The following is a 26,182-nucleotide window of genomic DNA, read 5'->3' on the forward strand; positions in this document are numbered from 1 at the left end:
CGTGCGCGTGTGCGTGTGCGTGTGTGTGTGTGTGTGTTTTTGCATCTCATTTACCCAATAAAAGCCCTATTTGGATGGAGCTAGTTTCCCTGAGGAGCTTAGGTAAATTTGAGTTCAGCTCACTTATTATTCCCAGAGATGGAGTACTTTAGTTTTGGGTTTTTTTTCTTTAAAACCTTTTTTGACAATTTACCTGCTATTTTTGGAAAGTTATTTTTAAAATCTGTTTTAAAATGATAATAATATGTTTTAAACATAAAGATAAACTATTTTTTTTTGTTTTTCATATTTGAATTCTAAAATTAGTCATGCATTCTGGAATTTGGCTTTTGCTTGTATAGTGGCTCTGAATTTTCAAAATACCTCTCAAAATGTTTTTTTATGGATGTGAAAACCTGAATAATTGAGTGATTAACTGAGTGAGTAACACAACGCAAGGTCAAATTTGACAATTGAAAGTTTCAGATACAGTGTGTAAATGTAATTAACGCAACGTGTTGTTGAATTTGTTTATTAACGTATTTCTTGCAAAATTTTTGGACTTGAAGGGCATAGCTAGGCAAGCGCCAAGGTTATCAAAGGGTATTACTGGTATGATAACCTTGAATAAAAATATCACTTTTTTACTGTATCATGGTACTGTATTTACTGCTCTGAAGTATGTTTCTGGGGGGAAAAAATCTCCAGTGAACACAATATGTATTTATATGAATATTTTGCAACAGCAAACATGTCAGGCTAAGTAATTCAAATAAATAAATCATTGACTTCTGCTGTCTTCATGAGTTTCAAAAACACAGATTTCTTCACAACTTGAAAGCCATTTTTGTATATCTTTCTTTTCTGTGGATATAAAATCTCTGCACTGTTCAGCTCTACAGCATGTTCTGGATGTTGTTGTTTTTTGAAAGACTTGTTTTTCAGATGTTTCCTGACCAGTGGCTTGTAATGTAGATAGTCCTTTTTGCTGGAGATACTGCTGCCCTAAAAAATCAAAATAAAATAGTCATAAAAATACACAAAAAGACGTACAGTACGAATGGTATAACAGAACATTTTACAAAGACTAACATTATTCCGTACACAATGATGTTCTGTACAGATGACCTTTTTCAGTGCTGTAGGGTCCAGCCAGTTGTTCCAATGACGATGTCCACTGGTGGATGAAGGTTCACTGCATGTTCGGTCTTTCCAGTGCACAATGTTGATTTACTTTAAACTTAACTCGTATCTAACTCCAATTTTAGTATAAGATGGTTTAGAATATATATATATATATATATATATATATATATATATATATATATATATATATATATATATATATATATATATATATATCCTTGTTTTATCTGATTCCAATTATAAAACATTGATAAAGTTATTTTGTTTTCATTAATATTATTTTAGATTATGATTGAATATTCTCTTCGATTAGTTATTGTATATTATTCTCATTTATTCAGATTCCTATAGCATCCTGAGTCTTGTATCAGCTGAGTATACAATCTCTTAAGCACAAGCTTGTCAGTCTTGGTCATTAAACAGAGGCGATTAACCACTCACCTAAAAAGGCAGAACCCTATACTTACTCAATTTAGGATATTTTATGTGGCCCCCATAGATCTGTTATCTACTGAATCAAGACAAACTGTTTTAGTCATACCATAATCATTACTATAGCACAGGGGTTTTCAAAGTGTGAGGCGCGCCTCCCCTGGGGGGCGCCAGAGCATGTCAGGGGAGGCGCGGGAAAAAATATAACATAATAAAAATATGATTATTAAGTTTAATTATTATATGTATTTTTTTATTATATTTAAACGTTTTAATTAAACAAAGCAAAAAAATAATACGTCAAATATAAGAAAACCTTTTTTACCCTGAAGGCCATAGCTGTGAATTCGCTTCTGTTTGGCAAGCCCGCCAATACAGGTATATGCCTGCTAATACAATGGGTCGGTTTCTGAGACCCCCCAGATTCAAAGCTGTAATGAAGTTCACGGCCCTTTGGCCGCCGGGAAGAAGGAGGCGGAGAACCGACGCAGTTTTAAAATGATTTATTAATAACAGTGACGGCAGCCTCTAAACCAAAACAAACGGACGGCAGCTCCTCACGGAGACTGCCGTCAAACTGAAAGCAAAAGTAAAATATGTCTAGGTCCGGTCCTCTCTCGGCTTTCTCTGCCCTCATTCCTCCTTTTATGATCCAGAGCTCCTTCCGTGTGATCCGAGGCAGGTGCGCACCGCAGGTGTATCCACTTACGCGGTGGCCTCACTCCGTTCCCACGGCTCTTGGCCACGCCCCCTCACCACAAAAGCCTTCAAGTTCAGGGCTTAAACCCAAAAGACGACGATATGATGATCAGTATTTGAGTTTAGGATTTACGTGGACAGGACCAGCTGATGAACCACGACCTTTATGTGTGGTTTGTCAAAATATTTTGGCTAATGACAGCATGAGACCCGCTAAACTTCTACTGTTTTGACTGGGATGAACAGTTCTTGGATCTGTTCTATTCATATTGAACCATCATCCTAGTTTTAAAAACGTTATATTAAAATACTTGTTATTACTCTGTAAATAATTGCACTTTCATGCAAATGATGATAAAAGTGAGTTAACAGTCTGACATCTGTCTGTGTCTTTATATATACTGTATGTATGTATATATATATATATATATACATGCGTGCGTGTGTGTGTGTGTGTGCGTGCGTGCGTGTTTGGGAGGAGGGGGGCACCAATGGATAAGTTGTGTCAAAAGGGAGGCCCACTGTCTTAGACTTTGAAAAACCCTGCTATAGCATCAAGAAACTATTAGTAACTTTGAATAATCACCATATGATTTATATAGTATAAGTTTGTAGATGAAGGCCTAGCTTACCCACATTTAGATTAGTCTCAACAATATTTGTTGTTCTAAATAGAAAACCCATTATTGGCCTTTTACAGTCTAAGTATACTTGAATTAATGCCAATATGTTAGTCAGATCTTTCAAAACATCGCATAACGTGCCACGCTACTCTGTCTACTGTGTTTTAGTCCGTTACTAACCTGTAAAGGGCTTGTGGTGCTATGGACTTAACGCAAATTACTAGAAATAATAACACGAACTCTGTTTGAATAATTCAAAACATAATTTATTAGTCAGGTAAATGTATTATGCCAATTCAATCAGTCAATTCATAAAAGATGAATACAAGACATCAAATTATCAAAGATAAATCCAAGATTAAAAAATGCATACCTGACTTCAAAATATACATAGCATGGAGCGTTAGAGCTTCATGCTATGGGCTGGTCTGGATAACAGAATCGCGCGGAACATTTTAGAAACTTTCCCTTAAGTAGAAAATCCAAGAATCCCCTCAAGGAACGGGGTGAGCGAATAATAAAAGGCATTTGCATTTAGTGAAAGAGTTTCTGCCTATAGGAAAGTCACACCCTTTACAGTAGTTCAAAAGATACCTGAAGTTGTATATTTTTTTTTTGATTATGTCTATTTCTGAGGGAATGAGACCATTGTACCAGTCACACTGAGACATTTCAAATGACATCAAACATGAGAGATAAAGTCACTTGTGATTATTTAGCACATTCAGACATTGAAATGGTCATACTGTATGAGTACAGTGTGTAAAAGGGGTGGTTGACCAAAGGAGTTTCAGGGGATTAAAAAAAAATTCTTTAACCTAATGCGCATGAAAAAGGATAGTAGAAAAACTAAAGGGGCAAGTGCTGCTTGGGAAGGGAGACATTTAGAGCAACGTCAATATGCATTTGCATTTCATTTGTGCATCACACAGTATTACAGTATTTATGAAAGAAATATCATGTTATCCTAAATTGTTAAATCTTTTGTTAAATAAATGCTTTGAAATGGGGATATTTAAACGTCAGTTGTGGGTGATGATCACATGGTGCAACTCTCTGCCAGAGAGTTGTTTGAATGATCTATGTGCAATAATAATGTTTTTATTTATGAAAGGTCAGTCAAGTTAGCGTTAATTTGCATGAATTGAATGTTATAAAACTCTGCGAACCTGGTACCGGTTCTGTGACGTCATCGACATTTGCATTAAGATTTAAAGGGCTAGCATTGCACCAGACCCCCATAAGTGGTTTCATTTAAAAGTGTGGAATCTATATTTTATGCACATATGCATCACTTTTGGTTTTTATTCTACTGTACAAAAGTTATTTACACTTAAATCCACAGTATTTTGGATACCTGAGCTGGGTATTGAACATTGGTTCATTTTCATATTTTTCATATGGTTCATAATGAAATAATGATAAAAAATAATGAAAAAAATTATTGGTCCCTGTGGCTTGTATAGGACCTCTCATCAGTTGGAATACAATAACTTTTGCATAGATTATGGTAGAGACATTTTTCTTTTTTCTTATGATTACAGACATGGGCAGGAATCGCCAAAATTAATTACAGCACCCTAGACCACACAGAATCTAAAAGGCACACTTTCAAATTTGAGTTTATAAAAAATATATTAGAAGCACCTCTTTTTTTAAGGTGTTTATTATAACACAGACAACATATACAGATATTTGACACATTTTCAATAGTGTTTTATGAAAGTTCAAATGGTTTTCTTTAAAAGGATACCAATTTTTTGCATTTACACCTCTGCATGTGGATTTGGTAAGCTTTTAAATTTGGGTAGGAAAAATCCAGGCGGAAATCCCAAAATAGCAGCAGAGTTTAACTGGTTAATTGAAATTGTCATGCTGCAATAAACATGATATAAAATTAAATGTTTGTAAAGTTATATCATTTCAAACTTTCATAAAATGTTATTAAATATAACATTAACTTCAAGTTAAACACAGTAATAGTATATTCTGACATTGGTTTTTAATGAGATTTAAAGTAATGTCCTTTTTTGCTGGTGAATTGAAGTTTTAAGCCCTCGAACATTAACTTGATCCTGTAAGGAACATCGTTCATACCTATCATCTTTCTTTTTTCATCTTTTCTCAAAAACTACTGGTCCAAAAGACATCAATTAAAATTTTAATTGTACAAAAGGTATTCAGCCAGAGAATGATCACACAAACATGCTCATCAGGCATTCGATGACCGAGAAGTGGTCGCTTGAGTGCACTGAATAGCGAAGAGTGTGCGGAACATGGTTAGTCTACGTTGGCAAGTTTTAAAACCTTGACTTTTCCAAACCGCGGTATACCTTGAAACTGGTTATCGTCCCATGCCTAGCTTTGACCTTTAGTTCAGTTGATATTACTCTGAGCAAAACTCTTAGTTAAGTCTAGTAAGCACCAATGATCAAAATTTGCTCTTGTGATTGTACTTTTCCATTGGTTGTTGTGCTCTTATTTAGACATCCATCCTAATGATTCATGCTGGGATTGAACTGATAAAAAGATGTTTTTTTAAATAATAATCTTGTAATCAGAATTGACTAGAAAATGATCTTGTCGAATGATTTTTAAAACCGTATGTTTCAGCATGTGGGAGTGCTAAAGCACACAATATCCAGCTGTGAGAGTTCACACATGCAGTCAAGGAATTGTGTCTTATGTAGCTCAGAGTATCAGAATGTCCTGGCCAACAACAAACAGACTCAACATTAATGGGCCCCTGTGTGTGACTCTATTCCATGTGACTCCCTGCCTCACTCTGAGGCACCAATGTGTGCTATGGGGTCAGTAATGCAGCCCAGTGTGTCACAAAATATCCAGCCAGCATCTACCAGAGGAACGATGAGAAAGATGAACAGAGCGAAAGACTTGCATTTTCCCTCCTCGCTTCTTTCGCTCATCCTTTCTGCATCACTGAGTGGAAAATTACAAAAAGTGTTAGAATGCCTGTCAGCAGACCCGTCGGCCAATCAGATGCGGCCCTAGAGACCCCATTACGATACAGGGCAATTAAAGCTCGCAGTGTGACATCATAGGGAGGCGTTGCTAAACAGGAAACAAAGAGTAAGTGTTTGTACATAGACAAACAAACAGCTCTGAGGACGAAGTGCGTGCATCGTCAGAGTCTGTGAATGTTTGTGGTTTATTATTGAGATCTGGAGTTGCTAGGTGTGACTCCTTTGAAAAACTCATTATATTTCTCAGGGATTTTTTTTTAACTCATCCTCCTATTATTGTTTGAACTTCTCTCGCCTCATGGTGGTTTCTCCAGCAACCTGTGGGAGACAAGGGCAGGGATTTCCTGAGTGGGGTTAACATGTGACACACACACACACACATCGTTTTTCCAGTCTTTCTGCATTCACTGCTGGATTGAAAAAAATGTATGTTCATTAATGCACAGGTGCAAATTTTATCTTTACTCAAGTCAAACGTGCGTGTGTTTGAACATATCAGGCCATCTGCATGTGTAGGGATGTCAGTCTGTGTAGTACCTGGAATACAAATTGTGTTTTATAAATGGGGTGAATTATTCCAAAGCAACTTGTATAATAATATTACATAGTGCAAATACACACACATTTGGATAGGATTGGAATGAGAGATGATTGTGAGTATTTAAATGCACTTCCTACATATCATTATTCAGTTTCACTTTAAATAAACTTGCTTTGTGCATTCATGATATTGCCAGTAGCTAATGCTTGATATCAAGTTGATATATGTTCAAGTTCAATTTATTTATATAGCACGTTTACAACTGCAACAAGGCTGCACAAAGTGCTTTACAGAGAGAAAATAAACACATGATATGAGCATAAAAACAGTAACAGCAATAGGCACATAATAGGAAAGAAAATAGAGAGTATATCAATAAAAGAGCTAAATAAAATAAAATGAAATAAAAAAATAAAAAACTAAATAGAATTTTTGCCTAATTAAAAGATGCTACCACAGTTGACCAACAATACAACACGATTAAGAACATGACTGTTTCGATCCCCCTCCCTACTCTATGCTATGGCAAAAGCACGTTATAAACGGCTTAAAAGTAGGGCTGGATAATTAATGAAAACGAAAATGCAAACGTTAATGGGCAAAACTGAATTGTCATGCACATCTTGTCAGGGAAGCATAGTTCTGTGATCCCTAGTAAATCTCCCTTGAAAGTCATAGGACGCTCTGCAGTGGAAACTCTAACGCCCTATTCACACGGGGCGTGACGTCAACGCTTCCCATTCACTTTGAATGGGTGACGTCAGGCGTTCCTGCACTGCATTGTGGATCCGTCGGCACCACTTTAGAAGCGTTGCTCGCTGCAGAAGTTGGGACTAGCTCAACTTTTCAAGCGCCAACGGAAGCGTCAGCCAATCAGATCGCTGTATGCAAATACACCAGCTCAGACAGTGGCCTATTGCTGACTGGATTTCATTGGCTGACGCTTTTAAGACGATCGCTTCAGCCCCAACTTCAGACACGCCTTCAGTCAAGCGTTGACGCTGAAGCCCTGTGTGAATAGGGCGTAAACAACCATGAGGAAACCCAGGAATTCCTCATGAGATTGAACTGCTTTTTATTGCTTCAGCGTGACAAATCAGGGCTCAACAATAAGGACTGCCCGATGGCCTGGGGCCAGTTTGAGAGACGCTCAGGACAGTAGACAAGATCGTTACTGGCCCGAATGGGCCAGTGCGTCCCTGTCACTAAAGTTTCATTTGCCTGCGACAGTGCGACCATTTAATTGTGTAGAATCGAAAAACAGTTTGTGCTTTTAAGCCTTTAAATGCTACCTTCTCTGTGCTTTTCAGTACCTCTAATCTGAATGGATGTTGTGAGCATATTATTTTTGTCTGTAACTTGGTAACAACCAGTACAGCGAAGAGACAGCAACATGGTGGCAACATTAAATTATGAGGCTAATGTTTTGGAAGCAGACATTTATGTGGGTTTGGGACAGTTTGTCGTCAGTTTGGTAAAGCAGCCACCATTTGTTACATCATTTAGAACTGCAATAAAATACCTGCATGTTTTCCATATTGCACTTTTTGTTTCCATAACACTTTGAATTAATTATTAATTAATACATTAAAATACATTAAACACATTAACTTCTAAATTCACAGACGTTGTTTTTGACGCATTATTTAAAATATGTGGCTAAGAAACAGCTATTAACTTTTTTTTGGGTGGGACAAGTGAAAACTTTGGTAGGGCAAGTAAAAATCTGAACCATTGGCCCAACCAGGCCAGTCGAAAAAATCCTTAGCGTTGAAGCCTGCAAATTATCTCAATCATCTTACATCATATTTTAAACACTTGACTGAAAGTTATGTAATGAGTTTGGAGGAAAAACGTTTTTATACGGTATGTGGTAATTTCACATCCAGCATTTACTACAAACAGCCGTAGTTCAATTCCAAGGTTGCATCCCTTCTTTGAATCTATGTAATTGCGTCATTCACCATGACGAAGGCTAATTCAATTCGAAAACTCCTTCAAATGCAGCCTCTAGATGTGTCCTTCGTTTTCCAGATAATGAAGCATACAACTGATGGATCCTTGTTGACTTTAGACATCCTAACATTTATTGCATGAAGAAAGCTAAATTAAAATCTTGATCACAATTAAACTTTCTGTTTACTTGGGTCTTTAACCAAACACGTTGAAAACAAAAATGTGAAATTTAGATTTAATTTTATAGACTTTTTTTATTTATTTATTCTTTTTTATATATGTGCTGTATGAACCATTTCATATATAGACAATTCGAAGATTATTTCTACAGTCCTTGAAACTTTTGTTTTATACTTTAGATAATTTAATATAAGTTTTAAAGGCACATTAATGAAAAAGTCAGTACAAATGTTACTGCAGCTCATTAACGGCAGCTGCCACAGTTGCTAGGTGAAGAGCTCAGTCTTCTGTAGACTCGACGTTTCATTTCACAAGACTTGGATCAGACCGTGTGGACTTAGAAGGTTGCATCCTTTAAATTAAGATTCTAAAATATCTCAGAGTCATTATTAATCATTTAAAATCAAATTTGTTTTTAAAACTATGCCTCTGTGTTGTAAAAGCTGCTCTATCTAAAAGCGCTGGACGTTTACTTGAATTGCCTTACTTATAAAATGGCCATGAAAATCACCTTTAATCAATCATGCAGTGCTGTTCTCTTTATTAACAGAAATCTTGCAGCTATTTGATGTGTAAAAAAAAAAAGTATGTTAAAAAAAGTTTATTGAAAATGAACATTTCCAATTGCAACAAAACATTTATTTTTTAAATCAATAATATGTAAACACATGGTCTTTTGAATAAGTGAGTACATTTAACTTTAATAACTTTGATATCCCATCTCTGTTGATAATATACAGTTGAAGTCAGAATTATTAGCCCCCAATTGAAATAGTTTTTTCTTTTTTCTTAAATGATGTTTAACAGAGCAAGGCAATTTTAACAGTATGTCTAATAATATATATTTTTTTTGTGGAGAAAGTCTTGTTTTATTTTGGCTAGAATAAAAACAGTTTTTAATTTTTTAAAAACCCTTTTAGGGACAAAATTATTAGCCCCTTTAAGCAATTTCTTTCCCGATAATCTACAGAACAAACCATCATTATACAATAACTTGCCTAATTACCCTAACCTGCCTAGTTAACCTAATTAACCTAGTTAAGCCTGTAAATGTCACTTTAAGCTGTATGGAAGTGTCTTGAAAATATCTAGTCAAATATTATTTACTGTCTTTATGGCGAACATAAATTAAATCAGTTATTAGAGATGAGTTATTAAAACTATTATGTTTAGAAATATGTTGAGAAAATCATCTCTCTGTTAAACAGAAATTAGGGAGAAAATAAACAGGGGGGCTAGTAATACAGGGGGGCTAAAAACTCTGACTTCAACTGTATCTATTGTTGATCTCACAGACTGATGATGATATGAAAATAAACTGCATAACAACAGCAACATAAACACTGTATTTTTGACCCACTGCAACATATTTTACTGAAACACAAATGCCGCATAGTGCTTAGCACTTTATCAGATGCTTATTTATAACATTAGCTTCCAGCTATTTTGAAAACAATGTGTCCAGTTTCACGATGATGCTGCCTTTCATTTTTCTTGTTCTATAAATGAGCACTTGTGAAGTTGGCGTGCATTCATTTCTGCTGAAGTCAACTATCAGTCAAAATAGCAGCATGCACTACAAAATAAATACAGATGATTGTGATATCATGTTGTTTTTAAATGTCATGAGACAGCTTTTTTTATTCATACTTGAGTCTAAAGTGTAAATTTGTGTCTTTTGAAGCTGACTAAAAGCTCTTATAGCAATTAAAGTTCCCATGGCAATTTTAAACAGAAATGTGGTTTATTGGAGGAAAATTAGTTCCTACTTTCTCTGTTTATTAATTTATTTCTTTGAGAGTGTATCAGTTTATTTAAATGGGTTAATGTAAACATTTGATCTTATTGTTAAATTAACTGACTGTATTAACCTTGACTTTGGTGCACTATGACTTGCATCTTTTAACAAATCCAAAAGTGTTTAGTCCTTTAAATAGATTTCCACTTTGTCCTCAGATTTGTCAATGGTGTTTTCTGTCTGAATACTGACTGAAGTTCAGAATGCTTTATAATGCTGTATCTCTCTCTGTTTTGACAGCCTCTGTCCCTGTCAGCAACAGCAGTGTGAGTAGGCGAGGAACGTCCCCCTCTGCTCCACCCAGCTGGGAGAAGCGCAGCCTCCACCCCGCCACCATGTCCAGCATCACCATCGACCCCGAGCTCAAGCCCGGGGAGTTTGTCATCAAGAGCCTCTTCGCAGAGTTTGCTGTGCTCGCCGAGAAGAAGATCGAGGTGGTCATGGCTGAACCGCTGGTCAGTATTGCCTACAAATAGTCAAGGAAAATGACCCGTAATACAAATATACTTTTTCTATTGATGGAAAAACGCAGAAATATAAATTGATCACTCGTGTGTTGGGTGGAGTAAAACAGTTGAAGGTCCTGTAAAATTAAATTAAATAAAGTTAAAATTAAAGTTTTTTTTTTATGTTAATATCAGGTATTGTTAGTTTTTACAGGTGCCATATACTACATTGGTTTTATAAGTTAAATTGTTTTCCAGGTCCGGATGAACAACCCAAATTAGGCATACATGCAAATGCGGAGGGCATGGCCATTGAGCCTCGTCAGAGTTTGTTTTGTCTTCTGATTGGCCCGTTTGCCTCCGCAGTTTCACACTTGAGGAATTTACATGTGAATGAGGAAACAGTGGTGTCTGAGGCTTCAGTATGCCTGTTTCCATATACTAATCTTTTATTATTCTACTATGCCTTGGTATACCCAGATTTTCATTTTAGGGAACTTTCAAGATACATATAAGCTAGTGTGCTCCAAAACAGTGACAAAATTCTCATTTAGAAGATACAAACCTCATATAAACACCCAAAGCTTACACTTTGTCACTTCTGCCTAAATGGATAAATGTTTTTTTTTTTTTTCTTGAATCATGACCAATGAAATGCTCTCTAGTATCTGACATGCCCCGCCCCCTTCAATATGCTTTTCAATTGCTTTTCATTTGATGTGCTTGATCTCAACTGCTCTCACTGGCAGAGCTGTGATGAAACAAAACGCTGTTGGCTGTTTTTTTTTTTTAAGAGAGGAGGAGCTACTCTATGTCCCACCCTCTCTTCATGTTTCTGTCTTATGAGATTACGTCAAATTTTGAATAAAAAATAACATATAATATCACAATATAGGTGAAAATATGTTTCATTGCAATTTCAGTGATGTAAATTATTTTTTTCCTCATCAAAAAATTCAAAATTCAAAGATTTTTAAAATTATTCAATTGAATTGCACCCACAAAAATGCATTAAAAGTATTAAACTTTAAAAAAAGGCCAGCAAGTACTTACAGGTTTTAAATTAATTTGTACACATGCAAAATGTTTTTAGTGTTGATGATCATCAGAAATGTTTATTGAGCTCAAATCACCCAGAATAGTTTCTGAAGGTTTTTGTGGCAATGCCATAAAATTCAATTAAATAAAATGAAATCTTTAATGAATTCAATTAAAAAACATATGAAATATGTTAAATCACATATAAATCACAATTCGTCCAAATAGATGAGGGTGTTGAAATGGCACAGCAAGCCATGAGATGAGTTAACGATATGAGTTTTCTGTTGGCAGTTAACACAGGGGTGAAAGTGCAGTTATTGGCTTATTTCGAGAAAAAGAGGGTCTGTTGTGTTCGTTTTTCGAAGGTTATTGCCAAACAGTGCACACACACACACGTCTCTCATGCATTCCCAGAAACAGAAGCAGAGGTTTGGATTCTTGGAATGCTGTTCTGTTGGATTTTTCTCCGAGCCCCCCGTGCTGAAATACACACAGACTTGTCCTTAACCGCTTCCTCTCTTGGTTCCCTCCTCTTTCTCCTTGTGTGTTTACTCAGTGACCCACTGAGCTCTCTCTCTCTCTGTGTGTACCCAGCGAGAGTTTCAACTGCTAATGACCGTATCAGAGAGAGGTTGCTTTATTAAACACTGACATTCAGCACTCTGCCTTTGAACTTCTCCCTCATAATAAAGTGTTGCTACAAATGTAAATAAAGATAACAGCATTCAATGTGTCTTTATGCCAGTAAACTGGAGTCCTTGAGTCATTTTACAGATGCTGAGAGGCTGTAAAACTAAAATAGACTGCAGAGAGAGATTCATTTTCTCAGAAGCTAAAATTTATGTCAGAAAATTGGGGTTATTTCTCAAAGAAATGACTCGCATTGGAGTATTCATTCACTGAAATCCACATTTTTTTTTAGAACTTCCACATAACTCTGTTGCTGCTAATCTGCTTTTTTAGTTTTATTTTTGTATCTATAGAAATAGAAGTATTTTACAGTCATTTGTTTGATTATTGTAAATGTTCTTGTTTTTTAAGTTATAGTACTTGCTTGGTTTTTAAAATGGTTAATATAATAAATAGTTAATTTGGCAGGCATTTGTAAATTGAAGACTATAATATGTATCACTTTCTCTAAAAGTCTATATACTTTCAAAAAAGTTGTTATTTACAGCTGTATTAAATTGTTCAAAAGCAGGGCCAGACACAATCTGTTGACTTTATTTATTACATTTTTTATTTGCAGAATCTGTGTATTTGTTCACAATGACTTTTGAAGTATAAGAGCTGAAAACTTAAACACAGAAAATAAAGAAATAAATAATTAATTAAAAAACATTGAGGTTTAGAGTATAAATGCAATTAAAATCACTTGATTTGGCTTTCAGAATTTTCTAGCACTCTACATTTAGAGACGCAATCTATCTGATAACATTGCTGGCTTTGATGCCACCGGGAAACCCTTTTTTAATTATCTGCCAAATGTCATGGATAGCAGTTTAAAGGTATAACCCTGTCGTCGTCTGCAAGATCACCATATTGCTTGTGCCCACTGCCCTAGATATATATATGTGTAACATTATTCACCCGTGTATAATACTGGACTAATGAACTGATGTAATAATGGTTTAAAAAAAAAAATTGTCTTTTGTCTTTTTTTTTTTTGTTTGTTCTGTTTGCATTTCTTTTCTGTCTTTATAATTGTTGTTGCTTTTTGTATTGTTCTGTAATGCTTTAAGGTCAACATTGTTAAAAAAATTACTTGATTTGTAAACAAAGCTACAGTAACTCATGTAATACTTCCACTAAAAGATTTCATTTGCAAATGATACTGTACTTAAATTATCTAAACATTTGCATATTAGTCAATTTAATTACTGAAATAAATTTAAACTGACTAAATATGTATTTCTACATACTTTTACATTAGTAATTCCATGTGGGCCTTGTCAAAAGTTACAGGAAGAACAAAAATATCTCCATCCCTGAAATCAATCAATCAATCTATCTATCAATCTATCTATCTATCTATCTATCTATCTATCTATCTATCTATCTATCTATCTATCTATCTATCTATCTATCTATCTATCTATCTATCTATCTATCTATCTATCTATCTATCTATCTATCTATCTATCTATATCTATCTATCTATCTATCTATCTATCTATCTCTCTATTTGTCTGTCTGTCTCTCTCTCTGTCTGTCTGTCTGTCTGTCTGATGTAGATATATATAAATATATAATGTAGATATATATAAATATACAGGGCTTGATTAACGTTAGGCCTATTAATAATCTGTTTAAAGAATGGTAAAAGCGAAAGCAACCAGTGCTTACAAAAAGACAAACCTGGAGCTCTTAAAAGCAGCAGGACTGTGGGTGCATGAGCATAACTTTTTGTCTAGTCTATTTGAAAGAGAACTGATCACATCAGTTGCGCTTCTAGGCACGGTTGCTTCAAGCAAGGAAATGGGAGCGCACGCTCCCACACATCAGCTATTAGTGCGAGTTATTTTTCTCTCATTCGGTATTCACCTGTTTTCTATTGCTTGTGCATTATTTCTGTCAGTTATGCTAGTTCTAGATTCTAAGATGACATTTGCATGCATATTGGGTCATCCTTATTGTCGAACCCTGCTTTTAAGAAAACTACCATCTAAAATTTACTTTCAACCAGCCAAAGTGGCTAGTGGTGGTGTCTGTCTAACCGGCCAGAGCTAAAATCTTCCCCCATTTTTTAATGGGTGTTAATGTAAAGCCCTGTATACACACACACACACACACACACACACATACACACACACACACACACACACACACAGAACTATATAAGTACACCCCTCACAAATCTATCTTTTAATTTCATATTTTTAATAGGAATCTATACAATATTATATTTGTGCATAAACATTAGTTTAGTCACTACTGAAACCAAATCTGGAGCTAATGTAACAAAATAACTTAAGATAACGGTCCAAAACTAAGTGCACAAAATGGTTATGTTAGAGGAAAATATTAAATACAATAAAAAAAAACAGAGGGAAAAAATCAAGAGAAACAAAAATATCTCAAATTTAGTTGAAATTTTGTAGGTTGTATTTCTTTTTATATATTTTGCTTGAATTAAATAGTTTTATCTTTCAATTCCAAAAGATGTTTGGTGAATAATATTATTTTAATAAATATTTTTTTATAAAGCTGTTTAAATGCACCAAAATTTATGACCTATATTCACTAAGAAATTTATAAAAATATTCACTTTCAAAATGGGTACTCACTATTCTGAGCACTGTATTTATAACTTTTTCTTATTGTCTGCTTGTATGTCACAAAATAAAGAATGGGTTTCAATATCAGACTACACTTTCGTAAGGTTTAGGGATTTCATTTTTTTTTATTCATATATTCATATATCTCTTTTAATGTTCTTTCAGGAGAAGCTCCTTTCCCGCTCGCTGCAACGAGGAGAAGATGCACAATTTGATCAAGTTAGTATCTGTGTCTGTCATTATTTCATTATCCAATAACTATGTTTGTGTGGTATGTGCCTGTGCCATGTATTGCTTTTCAGTCCCTCGCCCTCTCTCTCTCTTTCTCTCCATCACTCATTTCTGATTAGCGCAGAACTTTAAACAGCAGAGCTGCAGCAAAATGCTTTGTTTAGCAAACGCAAACCAAATGAGACATCACCCTGCAATGGATCCAGTCCGTGCCATTAGGCCTGTGTGTTTGAAAGAATGAGCCAGTGAGAATGTGCTCTGTGTGCAGAAAATCACACCAATATGTGTCTGTGTGCCTCTCTATACTTTAGTTTGGAGTTTTGGTGCGTGTGTGTGTTTGTGAGTGAGCAGAATTGCTGTGTCATCCGCAGCAGTAGATCAGCACAGGCTGCTGGAAGAGAGAGAGAGAGAGAGAGAGAGACTGTGTGTGTGTGTGAGAATATATCAGTTCAGGGTGTTGGAGTGTGTCTGCCAAGTGCCATGAGGGCCGGGGGAGCAGTTACATAACTCTCCTTAAGCACATGCATCATGCTGTCCCACACACACACACACACTCACCTGATGCAGGCCGCATGTACAACGAGTGAGGTTTGAAAAGTCTGGGCTTCAAAATGAAATTTGCGCGTGGGAATAAATAATGTTCTGTGACTTCTAAGCATTTTTAACAAAGAGGCATTGTGATTTAAATTGAATAAGATGTATTTGAGATGCTCAACTATTTTAGGTTGCTAATGAAATGAGTGAATTTGTGGGCATGTGACTCTTTGTGCAGAGGGTCAGATGTCCTTTCTTCCATTTAAGCCCAACAGTTTTCTCAGATAGTGCTTGGAAAAAGCAGGTTTGCTTGGGAGGTTGTTTTTTTGGCGTTTGCTAAACCAGGGGTTTTCATTTGTTGGGATGCCTTGCTCTACCAAATATGATCATCCGCAGTGTGAGGGATTCACATAATAAAGTGTAGAAGGCTATGTCTATGTATATCTGTTTTTTGTTTTAAAGAGCCCCTATTATGCATTAAAAAGCATCATATTTTGGTTTTGGGAGTCTCCAACAACAGGCTGATATGCATGCAAGGTCAAAAAACACTTTCACTGTCTTATAATATGCACTTTTTTTTACCTAATTATCCCAACAACTCCCATATGATTCATACAGCGATTGATTTCTCCTTACCGCAATGCTAATCTGCACTGATCGGTCCGATGACCCAGTCTGTTACAATTTGTCAACTGCGTTCAGCGCGAGACAGAGAGAAATGCCCACCACGGCTTATCAATAATTTTAAAGTAGTCAGAGTGCAGTGTATGTGTGAGCCCAATGCAGGGATGCAATAAAGCAATGCAGTTAAACCCCACTATATTACTCTACTCCTAACCATAAGTAAAAACAGTGACACATTCAGTATTAATCCACAAACCGGCAAAAGCTGAACTATTTTGAAACTTGATCACCACACATGTGTAAAAACAGCTGACGGTGGCCATAGCAATGACAAACAGCAGAGAATCACGAGCTCACAAACACATTTAAATCTGTAAACAAAGCGGCACATGTTGCGTTTTTAACATGGCTTTAGACGAGAATATAGACTTACCCAGATACAGTACAAGCCACATGGAGTGGTTACAAGTAATAAGACCCAATACATAATTTGCAATCTAGAGAAAACATTTAATGCACCTATTTACACTTGTGAAATGGAGGAAGGAACTGATCCATGAACTATGTACTGTAAAGTTCATCTTAGCTCTGACAAAGTCCCATACATCAATAGTCTTCTTCTTTTTCTTTCTTCCCTTAATAAAATGGCAGACGAATCCCCCATTGTAAGCATGTGGATTGTTGAGACAGAAAAAATATAGAAAATAAATCTAAACCTGTGTCCCAAATAGCATACTTATGCACTATTCTACGCCATTTTGTAGTATAAGTAGTGCGTTCACACTAAAAACTCTAAAAATACTAAGTGCACTAATTACCCGGATGATGCACTCATTCAGCCGGTATTTGCTCACGTAGCGGAAGGGGCGGAGCTATCGGGCGCACATGTTGGATAACTTTATTTATTTTGGATGGTGAAAGCAAAATTCTCCAATGAGAGTGATTATAGCGCCTCCCGATAGTGAATGTGGTTATACTCATGGCAGGTATTATTTGATAGTTTGGTCATTTATTTCACTGATTTAGCAACCCTCAAATGTCATCAGGGAAATGGTTTGAATTTTTGCTTAGTAAAAAAAAACATTGGTTCTCCATTTGGGACGACACACCATACAAATACTATACTGTTGAGTGTGTAAGTGCATAAGTACATAAAAGATGATTGCATAGTCTATTGGGTGTCATTTGAGACACAGCTTCAATTTCCCTCACATTTAAGAGCACAGCGTCTTCGCGACATGATTCAATCGGGATCTGCTACAGTCTTTGTCTTTTTTTTTTTGCTACAGTGTTTGTGGGTAGGGCAAGAGATTTCAATTTTACAGAGTCTGCTCGTGCAACAAATGGACGAGGCTTGAGTTCCGTATCGACGTCACTCCAACACGGCTAAAGATTCGTTACCCCTGCGGTTCTTTTGAACCACTTGGAGTCAACTCTTTTAGAGATGAATCAATAGTTTTAAACGCTTTCAGATTCAAGCCTTAGCTGGATTATTTCACTTCACTTAGAGCTTTGTTATACACTGCATAGAAGATCATTTTCAAAAACTCAAAAACTTTTTTAAGGCCCAGTGAAACTTTATGGTTTGGCATGATGAGTGTCACAGACAATGGAGATATCCCAAACATGCAGTGTCTTGGAACGTGGTTGAGAAACGCTGCTGTATAGACCATTTGGAGGGATGTAAACAACAACAACAGTCCCAACGCATTTCCTGTTTTACATTTTTAATTTTCTTAGCTTCTGAGAAACCAAAAAAACCACACATTGATAAATATTGTCTTGATAGCTGTTTTACCGTTAAGTTATGATTGAAATGCCTCTTTTTATTGTTATGAAATAGTTTGATAACAAGTAGGAAATGTTCATGGGCTGATAACATGACCACATTGAAATGGTCTATTGAATTGTTTATTTACAGATTTATTTACTCATTTATTTGAATATTTTACATTGTTTTATTGATGTGTTTCTTTTATCTAATTTTTACTTATTTATTTTAGCCAAAATATTGAATGCTTCATCTAAATCTTATTAAATTATATTTTAATTGCTTCATTATAATAATATTATTATTATTATTATTTTGTTGTTGTTTTTGTTGTTGGTGGTGGTGTTGCTGCTGCTTTTCTACAGTAGTTGTAGATTAGCAGTAGTAATGCTTAAATTAATGCATTTAAACATCAAATGTGTGAAGTTCATGCAACTGGAGTCCTCCTTCCTTAGACAGACTAAGTACAATGATGTTATGATAGTGTAATGATGATATAATATGCAGTTAAAATGTATTCAGTTATAAAAATGTAAAATAGAAGTATTTTATCAGTTATCTCAAACTTTTGGATCACAGTGTACCTCCAAACATCCCACTTTATTATCAAGTACAATATTTCACTCCTTTTTCCTCACAGAACCAACACACACACACAAACACACACCGATTTGGCTATTGCATTTGCTTGTGCCGACTCTCAGGAACTGCATGTTCAGTCAGTGACGTGTTGTGACTGCGGAGAAATGAACTCTGCTGAATCACACCACCATACTATACCATACCTCACTCGCTCATCAGCATCAATACGCCTCTACTGCTATCACTCGGCTTGTGTGCGTATGCTGTGTGTGATATATGTGTGTGTTTGTGTGGGTATGTGTGTGTGTGTGATGCCTGGTGCTGGGTTACTGCAGTGAAAGGTTGAGTAACCACTGGATGTATCATCCTACACCCATCCTGCCCTCACAATAGGACAGATCAATAGATGACTGCTCTCAAAAGTGCTGCTATCCTTCTTCCTTTTTCTTCCCATTTGTGTATTGTTCTCTGTTTACACATTTCTCTCTCTCATATTACCAGAGTTTTTGATCAGTTTTGAAATGAATTAAAATGGTTTGTGCTGCAGGAAACACTTTAGAGGTGGACAAAGTGTGTTAAGCTTTATGCCCCGTTTCCACTGAGTGGTACAGGTCGGTATGGGTCATCTTTATCAGGCTTGCGTTTCCACTGCCAAAAGGCTACCAATGATACCCTTTTGGTGGGTGTGGTGTACGACAAAGTTTTAGTTGACGTCATTTGAGGAAATGTCGGGTCGTTCACATATCATATGAAAAGCATTTCTGACAAAACAGATGCTTTATACACATAAATACTTGTGTATACATGTTTGATACTAACCTTTCTAAGAACATGATTTGAATATAACTGCAGATCAACGATGTGCAAAATAGCCTACTGTAATGTCTAAGGTTATATAAAATAAATAAACAAATGCAACATATATTATGAACACATACAGACCCTCACAGTCTCCGATATGTTACAGATTACAGTAAAACTACACACAGCATACATTTAGTCCTTATTTGAGTTTAAAAACAACACGCAGCACATAGCCCACAGTCAGTGCAGACCTCTCCCTTGTATCTTTAATCTTCACCAGCAGATGTAACCTCTGTTAGAAAGTAATTCTGTCATTCCGAGTTCATAATAGTCCAAAAGGCAATGAAAATAGTTAAACGTGGCAGTTTGTTCATGTTTTAGGTTGCTGAAACAATCATTTGCTGCTTTGTTTTTTCGCGCTTCACTCTTGCTTTTTTTCCATTTCTGAAAGGATGTCAGTAGCACCTCAATAATCATGTGCACGTTATTATTATCAGCTCAAGAAATTCAATATTTCAAATATAGACACGCAGTGAGCACAACTTTTAGATGGCCTTGTAAACAACAAGAGGACATACGGTGGATTTTACTCTTCTTCTTGGCGTTGTGGCTGTTCATCAAGACGACGACAAGTTTTGTTTGAGCTCGAGGCGACCATGGCTCATTATTATATGTATATATTATTGCGGTGTAATGTCTTGGCTGTGTATTTAAAAATGGCACTTCCTTTGTTTTCATTTTCCTAGCTTGTGCACACGCTTAGGGACTTTTCTCTGTAAACCAAGAGCGTTCAGCTGCATGTCTGGCTCCGCCTTTTAGGTACCCTTTTGTCATGCTAGGACCCTTTGGAAAGGGTGCCCAAAGAGTGGTACTGTTCGCTTTGCTTTTTGGTACCTTATGACAGTGGAAATGGCCATAAAGAGCGAACATTATCGTACCTTACCACTCAGTGGAAACAGACTATTGATGATATTGGACTATTAATTATATTTTTTGAAGTTTCACTGATTATAATGTTTGCACATGTATCCACTTTGATTCTCCAGCACGTGTTAAATTTGATAATTCATGTTCATGCAAATGATTAGGGGGCTAAAGTTCAACCATGACATTTCATCAGCACCATCAGTTACTGAGAGATTAATCTGCATTTTTTTGTGCTACTCATTATATTTTTCTTATGGGACTACACACCCTACAGTTGACACTTTTTGACTCTATTCTAATGTTTGTTTTCTACATCTTTGCAGATGCTTATAAATAATTAAGAAACATAGTTAATTATATTATTCATTTATAGTTACATGTTTAAGTAAAATGTCATCTATAAACTACTGATTTTTGTCTCTCAAATAAATAAAAGTCATTTGAGTCAGTTTATTTTCATTAAATATTTAAAATGTTAATGTTTTGAGACTTGTTTATATTAATTTTAGACACCACTATCTTCAAAAGAGATTGGTGAAATAACCCTGATTTCCACACAAAAAATAAACATGTTTTTTCTTTCTAATTGTAATTTTCTGATGAAAATTAAATGCTCTAAAAAATTATATTTATATGAAATTTTAAACGAGTATCAGGCCTTTATAGATATTGCTATCAAAATCTAGCTGTTTTTAATTTTGCTTACTTGAAGTTAGTTGCATTATACCAGTCATGTTGAAATGTCACAATATATTCTAAATGACTAAATAATATTGTAAAATAATTATATTGAGGTTTTTACCCCTCATGAAAGGTTAGTTGTTGAGCTTCATTATTGTCTTTGTGTGTTACAGTTAATAAGCTCTATGAGCTCCATAGCAGAACACTGTTTGCCTTCGCTGCTGCGGACACTGTTTGACTGGTACAGACGACAGAGCGGGACAGAAGACGAGTCGTACGAGTACAGACCTCGCTCCAGCACCAAATCCAAAGGGTGAGGAGACCTGATACCAAACATACATCTTACAAAAATACAAAACAGAAGAAAGTTTCAGTTTTATCTTCTATTCAGCCAGTTCTGCCACAGCTCCAGATGCTTTTTTTCTTGTGACTATTTGGAGTTCATAAAATACGATTATATTCTAACTTCTGAATCTTTCTTTTTAGAGATGAGCAACATCGGGATAAAGACTACCTAGTGGAGCGAAGGGACTTAGCCATAGACTTCATGTTTTGTTTAGTTTCTGTGGAAGTTTTGAAACAGGTAAGGTGTTGTGCGTTTCATTGCTTAGGTGTGGTGTTTTTCTGAACTCAGAGATAGGTGTGTTGTGGTATTAGCATGCATAGACTTGCTAATGGTATATCAAGGATTCTGCTGTAAAATAGTGACCCTTATATCTTAGAGCTGATGTTGATCAAATGTTTTCTATAGATCCCCCTTCATCCTGTGCCAGACACCTTAGTACAAGAAGTCCTTAACCTGGCATTCAAGCACTTTAAACACAAAGAGGGGTGAGTGCACATGCACAAACACACACATTGTATGCAAATCAAACAGGTGTCCTCAGGAAATGCAAACCTGATGACAAATGCAAATAGGTGTGTGATTCCTAAAACTATGTTTTTGTTTAACTGATCAATTATTGATTATATTCAGTATAAAGTTTGAGCTTTGGTGTCTTTTGTACTTGTTAGTTGTATTTAATTAAGTCCTGGGCGAAAAAGAATTGCGATTGAGCCAAAATCAATGTTTTGAAATAATTTAAGTGTGCGTACTGTGTACATTTATTATGTGTATACATAAAAACACACACACAGACATGCATATATTTGAGAAAATCTTTATTTATATTTAGATATAAAATATATGTGTATATGATGCAAATTATATTTATATTTAAGTATCTAACAAAATTTTTTTGTATAATTTTGTTTTATGTATGTTTTTGTATCACATATAGGGCAGGGCCGATAAACAATATTATATCAAATCACAATAAAATTAATGTCAATAGCCATGATTAACTCTGGGCTTTTTACTCTATATTTGTATAAGAGCCAATCACACAGCAGAAATGTGCAACAATGGGAATCTAGGAGTGTGTTGATATTAGATGCACCAAATTTTTCTCTGCCAAAAATGATCTGCCACGTAAAATATGTTTTGCTATTTAATGGAGTCTCTAATTGTTATTGTTCAATATGAAGAAGAATGAATCGATATTGCATTTTTGCCATATATCTCCTATCCCTAATATCACATATACATAGTAAAAGTATATAATACACACACATGCATTGTCAAAACAAACTTTTATTTTGCATGTGATTAATGGTTATTACTCTTTGCCCAGCACATATAAAAAGGATATATATAAAGCTGCTACAAATCTGTAAATTGTGTAATATAGTAAAGGTCTTTTAGAGTGTTTTCACACCTAGATTTTTGTTTCAGAACCTGTCTCGTTTGCCCAGTTAGCGCGAATCGTTCGGCAAATGTGAAACCCGCAATTGTGCTCAGATCCACACCAAATTAATCGGTCCTGGATGGCCTGAATGAGGTGGTCTCAGCTCGATTTAAACAAACTCTGGAGTAGATCGATTGTAGTGAGAAAGCACAGTATATCACAGTGTATTATGGTTACGTAATAGCCATACGGCTATATGAATAGAGAGTTATGAGTTGGGTGGAATGTCATTCCTACTAGTAAATGTGCGTTTTATGTTGAATATGTATGCGAAGGATTGCTGAAATTTTAGTGCTTTTTATCTGTTTGGAAAATTGACTGAAATTACCATCTGATTATTTTTCCATAATTTTTATCTCCTGATATTTTATATTAGGCATATTGTTTTGTTCATTTCTGCACTGACACCTGGAAGGAAAGATCCACATTGATCTGCTTCATGGTCTGACTGCAGTCTCGGTTCATCTGTTATTTCTCTCTATAATTTAAGCCTTAAATGTATAATACTAGCCAACATTTTTTTTTAAATTGATTAACTAATTCATTAATTCGTTATTCATTGAAAACTGAAATGAGGCTATGTTTGAGAAAGTCTTCCTTTGATTTATATTTGGTAACAATGTCTGTGGGTGTCAAAATTAAAGTGCACATTATAATGTCTTATTGCTTATCATCATCAATTAAAATAACAACATGACAGCTGAGGGGAATCTGCTGGACTCTGATAAATAAATCCTGAAACTCTGAAATCCTGACCAATGTGAAGAAAGTTTAATCGCACGTGACTTGTTTAAACTGTTATGGTTTGTTTAGAAAGTTTGCTGGTTAAAAGTGAACTGCACCAATACCAAAACTAAACATTGTAACAATTTTAATTTCTCTTTCAGAGAAAAACAATTGATCTACAGGTGTGAAAGCATTCTTTTTGATTGAAAGGAACAGTAAAAACTAATAATACATTGATAAAAATTTAAATTAAGATGCATTTCATTTGTTGAAGTTCAGTCTTTTAGCATTATTCAGTGTCATGTGGTCTTTCAGAAACCATTTTAATATTCTGATGTGGTTATCAAGTAACAATCATGTAATTCACAATTGATTAAAGTATTTATTTATATAAAAAATACATACACTGTACTACATAAATTTGTAAATAATAAAAATATGGATTAGTGTCTTTTGAGATTTGTGTGGAATATTGTTTAGTCAATAATTGTTATTGATTTGTTCATCAGGTACTCAGGCCCCAACACTGGTAATGTGCACATCATCGCTGACCTCTATGCTGAGGTCATCGGAGTCCTCGCCCAATCCAAGTGAGTTCTGTGGCTTAAATGTGTTGTCATTTGATATAAAATGTGAAGCACGTAAAGCAAAAGGATGAAGTTGATGCGCGCACATCCATTCAGATCTCCCATCAGAGTTAACAAAGCCCTCAACCCCTCTCATTCTGTCGCATTAACTGTGCTCAATGATTTATACAGTCTATTGATGCTTTTACTGTTACTGTAATTCTCTACTGGCCACACGTTAAGACTCCCTCACAGCTACATGAAACTGTCTGTTTAAGCTGTAATGTAATTTAGCCGTGTGCTGTAATAGTCCGCTCCTGAAATTGATTTACCACAGTGCTCAACCTCCCCTCCAGTTCACGATTTCCTGTGCGGAGCCACTTTGCCCCGAGGACGGCGTTCGAAGAGGCTGTTTTACATAATATGATAAAGGCATGATGTGCCGGCTGTGGTCCTTGCTTGTTTGTATCCAGACAGCTTGTGTTGATCTAACTAGATTTTGAGTTTTGAATTTCGTATCCATTTGGGGAACTTTTAAATCTTCAACTTCCAACACGCCTAGTTGTTTTTTTGTTATGTTGGTTGAAGGTTGGCCACTGACCTAAGGAGTCATGGTCTTTTAATGGCAGCAGTAAATAACTGAGCGACTATTTGAACTGTACAGCCGTTTATATATTATAAATTAACATTTATTTTATATCTTTTTTTTATTCACAAACTATGCAGCTTTTGTCATTGCAATTTATCTTTTTGAGCTTCTGGAAGAACATTTCCCGGGCCTCTTAGTATGAAAAGTCAGAAATGTCCGGCCCATTTATTAAACATGTCTCTTATGAAAAGATTAGATGTGAACATGTCATGGCCAGAGGCAGCTTTACAGAAAATTATTCATTCATTCATTCATTTTACTTCAGCTTAGTGCCTTAATTATCAGAAGTCACCAAAGCAGAATGAACCACCACAGAAAAATTACAAGGAGTGCAAATTTAGAATCATTGCAAATGGTGAAAGATGAAAGTTAGTTAAAATGCACATCTATAAATCTTATGCTTGTTTACATAAAGGAAATAGGCCCATAAACTAGTTCTTATAGCGATAAGTGTATTACAAGAAGTTATACTATTAAATATTCACGTTAAAAAAGTTATCTAATAGTTCCAGCCAGCTTTTAGTGAATTTGTAATATTGTCAAAAACACAGAACTTTCAGTTGTTATATGTTGTTATAAGGCCTCAATACATGCAGGACCATTCCAATATTCTGGATACAGCCGTTGGGAGAGCGGGCTGCCACCCCTTATATCATGGTAGGGGAAATACTGCATTTAGTAGGCCTGTCACAATATCTATTTTTTGTTGTAGGATATATTGCACCAAAAATATTGTGATTAAATGATATTATTGACGTTTTAAGATTTTTTTGTCATTCATTATATAATGGCAGAATAAAAATATAATAGAACACAAAATATTTTATTCTTATTTCAACAATGTGATAATTAGACATTGGAATCAGAATGTGAAAACATATATCCTAAACAAATAAAGAATAATAAGTGTTAACAAAACACTTAAAGTAATAGAGGCTATGGTATCTGCTACCAGATCTATTTTCATTTGTCACACACACACACACACACACACATGAAAATATACTAATGTAATTTATAGTAAATACTATAATGTTTATATTTAATGTTAATATTTAATATAACCATACTGACATTCACACCTCCAATAGAGATAGAAAGAAGATAGAGATGTTGCTAGAATTGGTTTTAAGTATGGGGGATAGATATTGCATCACCAAAACTGATTGAGGTCATCTCTATGTTTTGTGTGATTAG

The 26,182-nt window shown here is 35.3% G+C and overlaps 1 protein-coding gene across 51 annotated transcripts in view; it reads left to right on the forward strand.

Moving 5' to 3' along the window:
• fryl (furry homolog, like) overlaps window positions 1-26,182 on the forward strand; it is a 168,839-nt gene that overhangs the window by 68,408 nt on the left and 74,249 nt on the right. For all 51 annotated transcript variants that reach the window (XR_012395574.1, XR_012395573.1, XR_012395575.1 and 48 more), the window contains 6 exons: window positions 10,579-10,793; window positions 15,269-15,322; window positions 21,431-21,570; window positions 21,744-21,840; window positions 22,009-22,088; window positions 24,280-24,360. Coding sequence is in view for 37 of the 51 variants with exons in the window: in XM_073932676.1 (XP_073788777.1) it covers window positions 10,579-10,793; window positions 15,269-15,322; window positions 21,431-21,570; window positions 21,744-21,840; window positions 22,009-22,088; window positions 24,280-24,360 (667 nt within the window). In the remaining 14 variants the exon portion in view is untranslated. The remainder of the gene's footprint in view (window positions 1-10,578; window positions 10,794-15,268; window positions 15,323-21,430; window positions 21,571-21,743; window positions 21,841-22,008; window positions 22,089-24,279; window positions 24,361-26,182) is intronic.

The sequence above is a fragment of the Danio rerio genome, chromosome 20 (genome assembly GCF_049306965.1).
Source record: "Danio rerio strain Tuebingen ecotype United States chromosome 20, GRCz12tu, whole genome shotgun sequence".
NCBI lineage: Eukaryota > Metazoa > Chordata > Actinopteri > Cypriniformes > Danionidae > Danio > Danio rerio.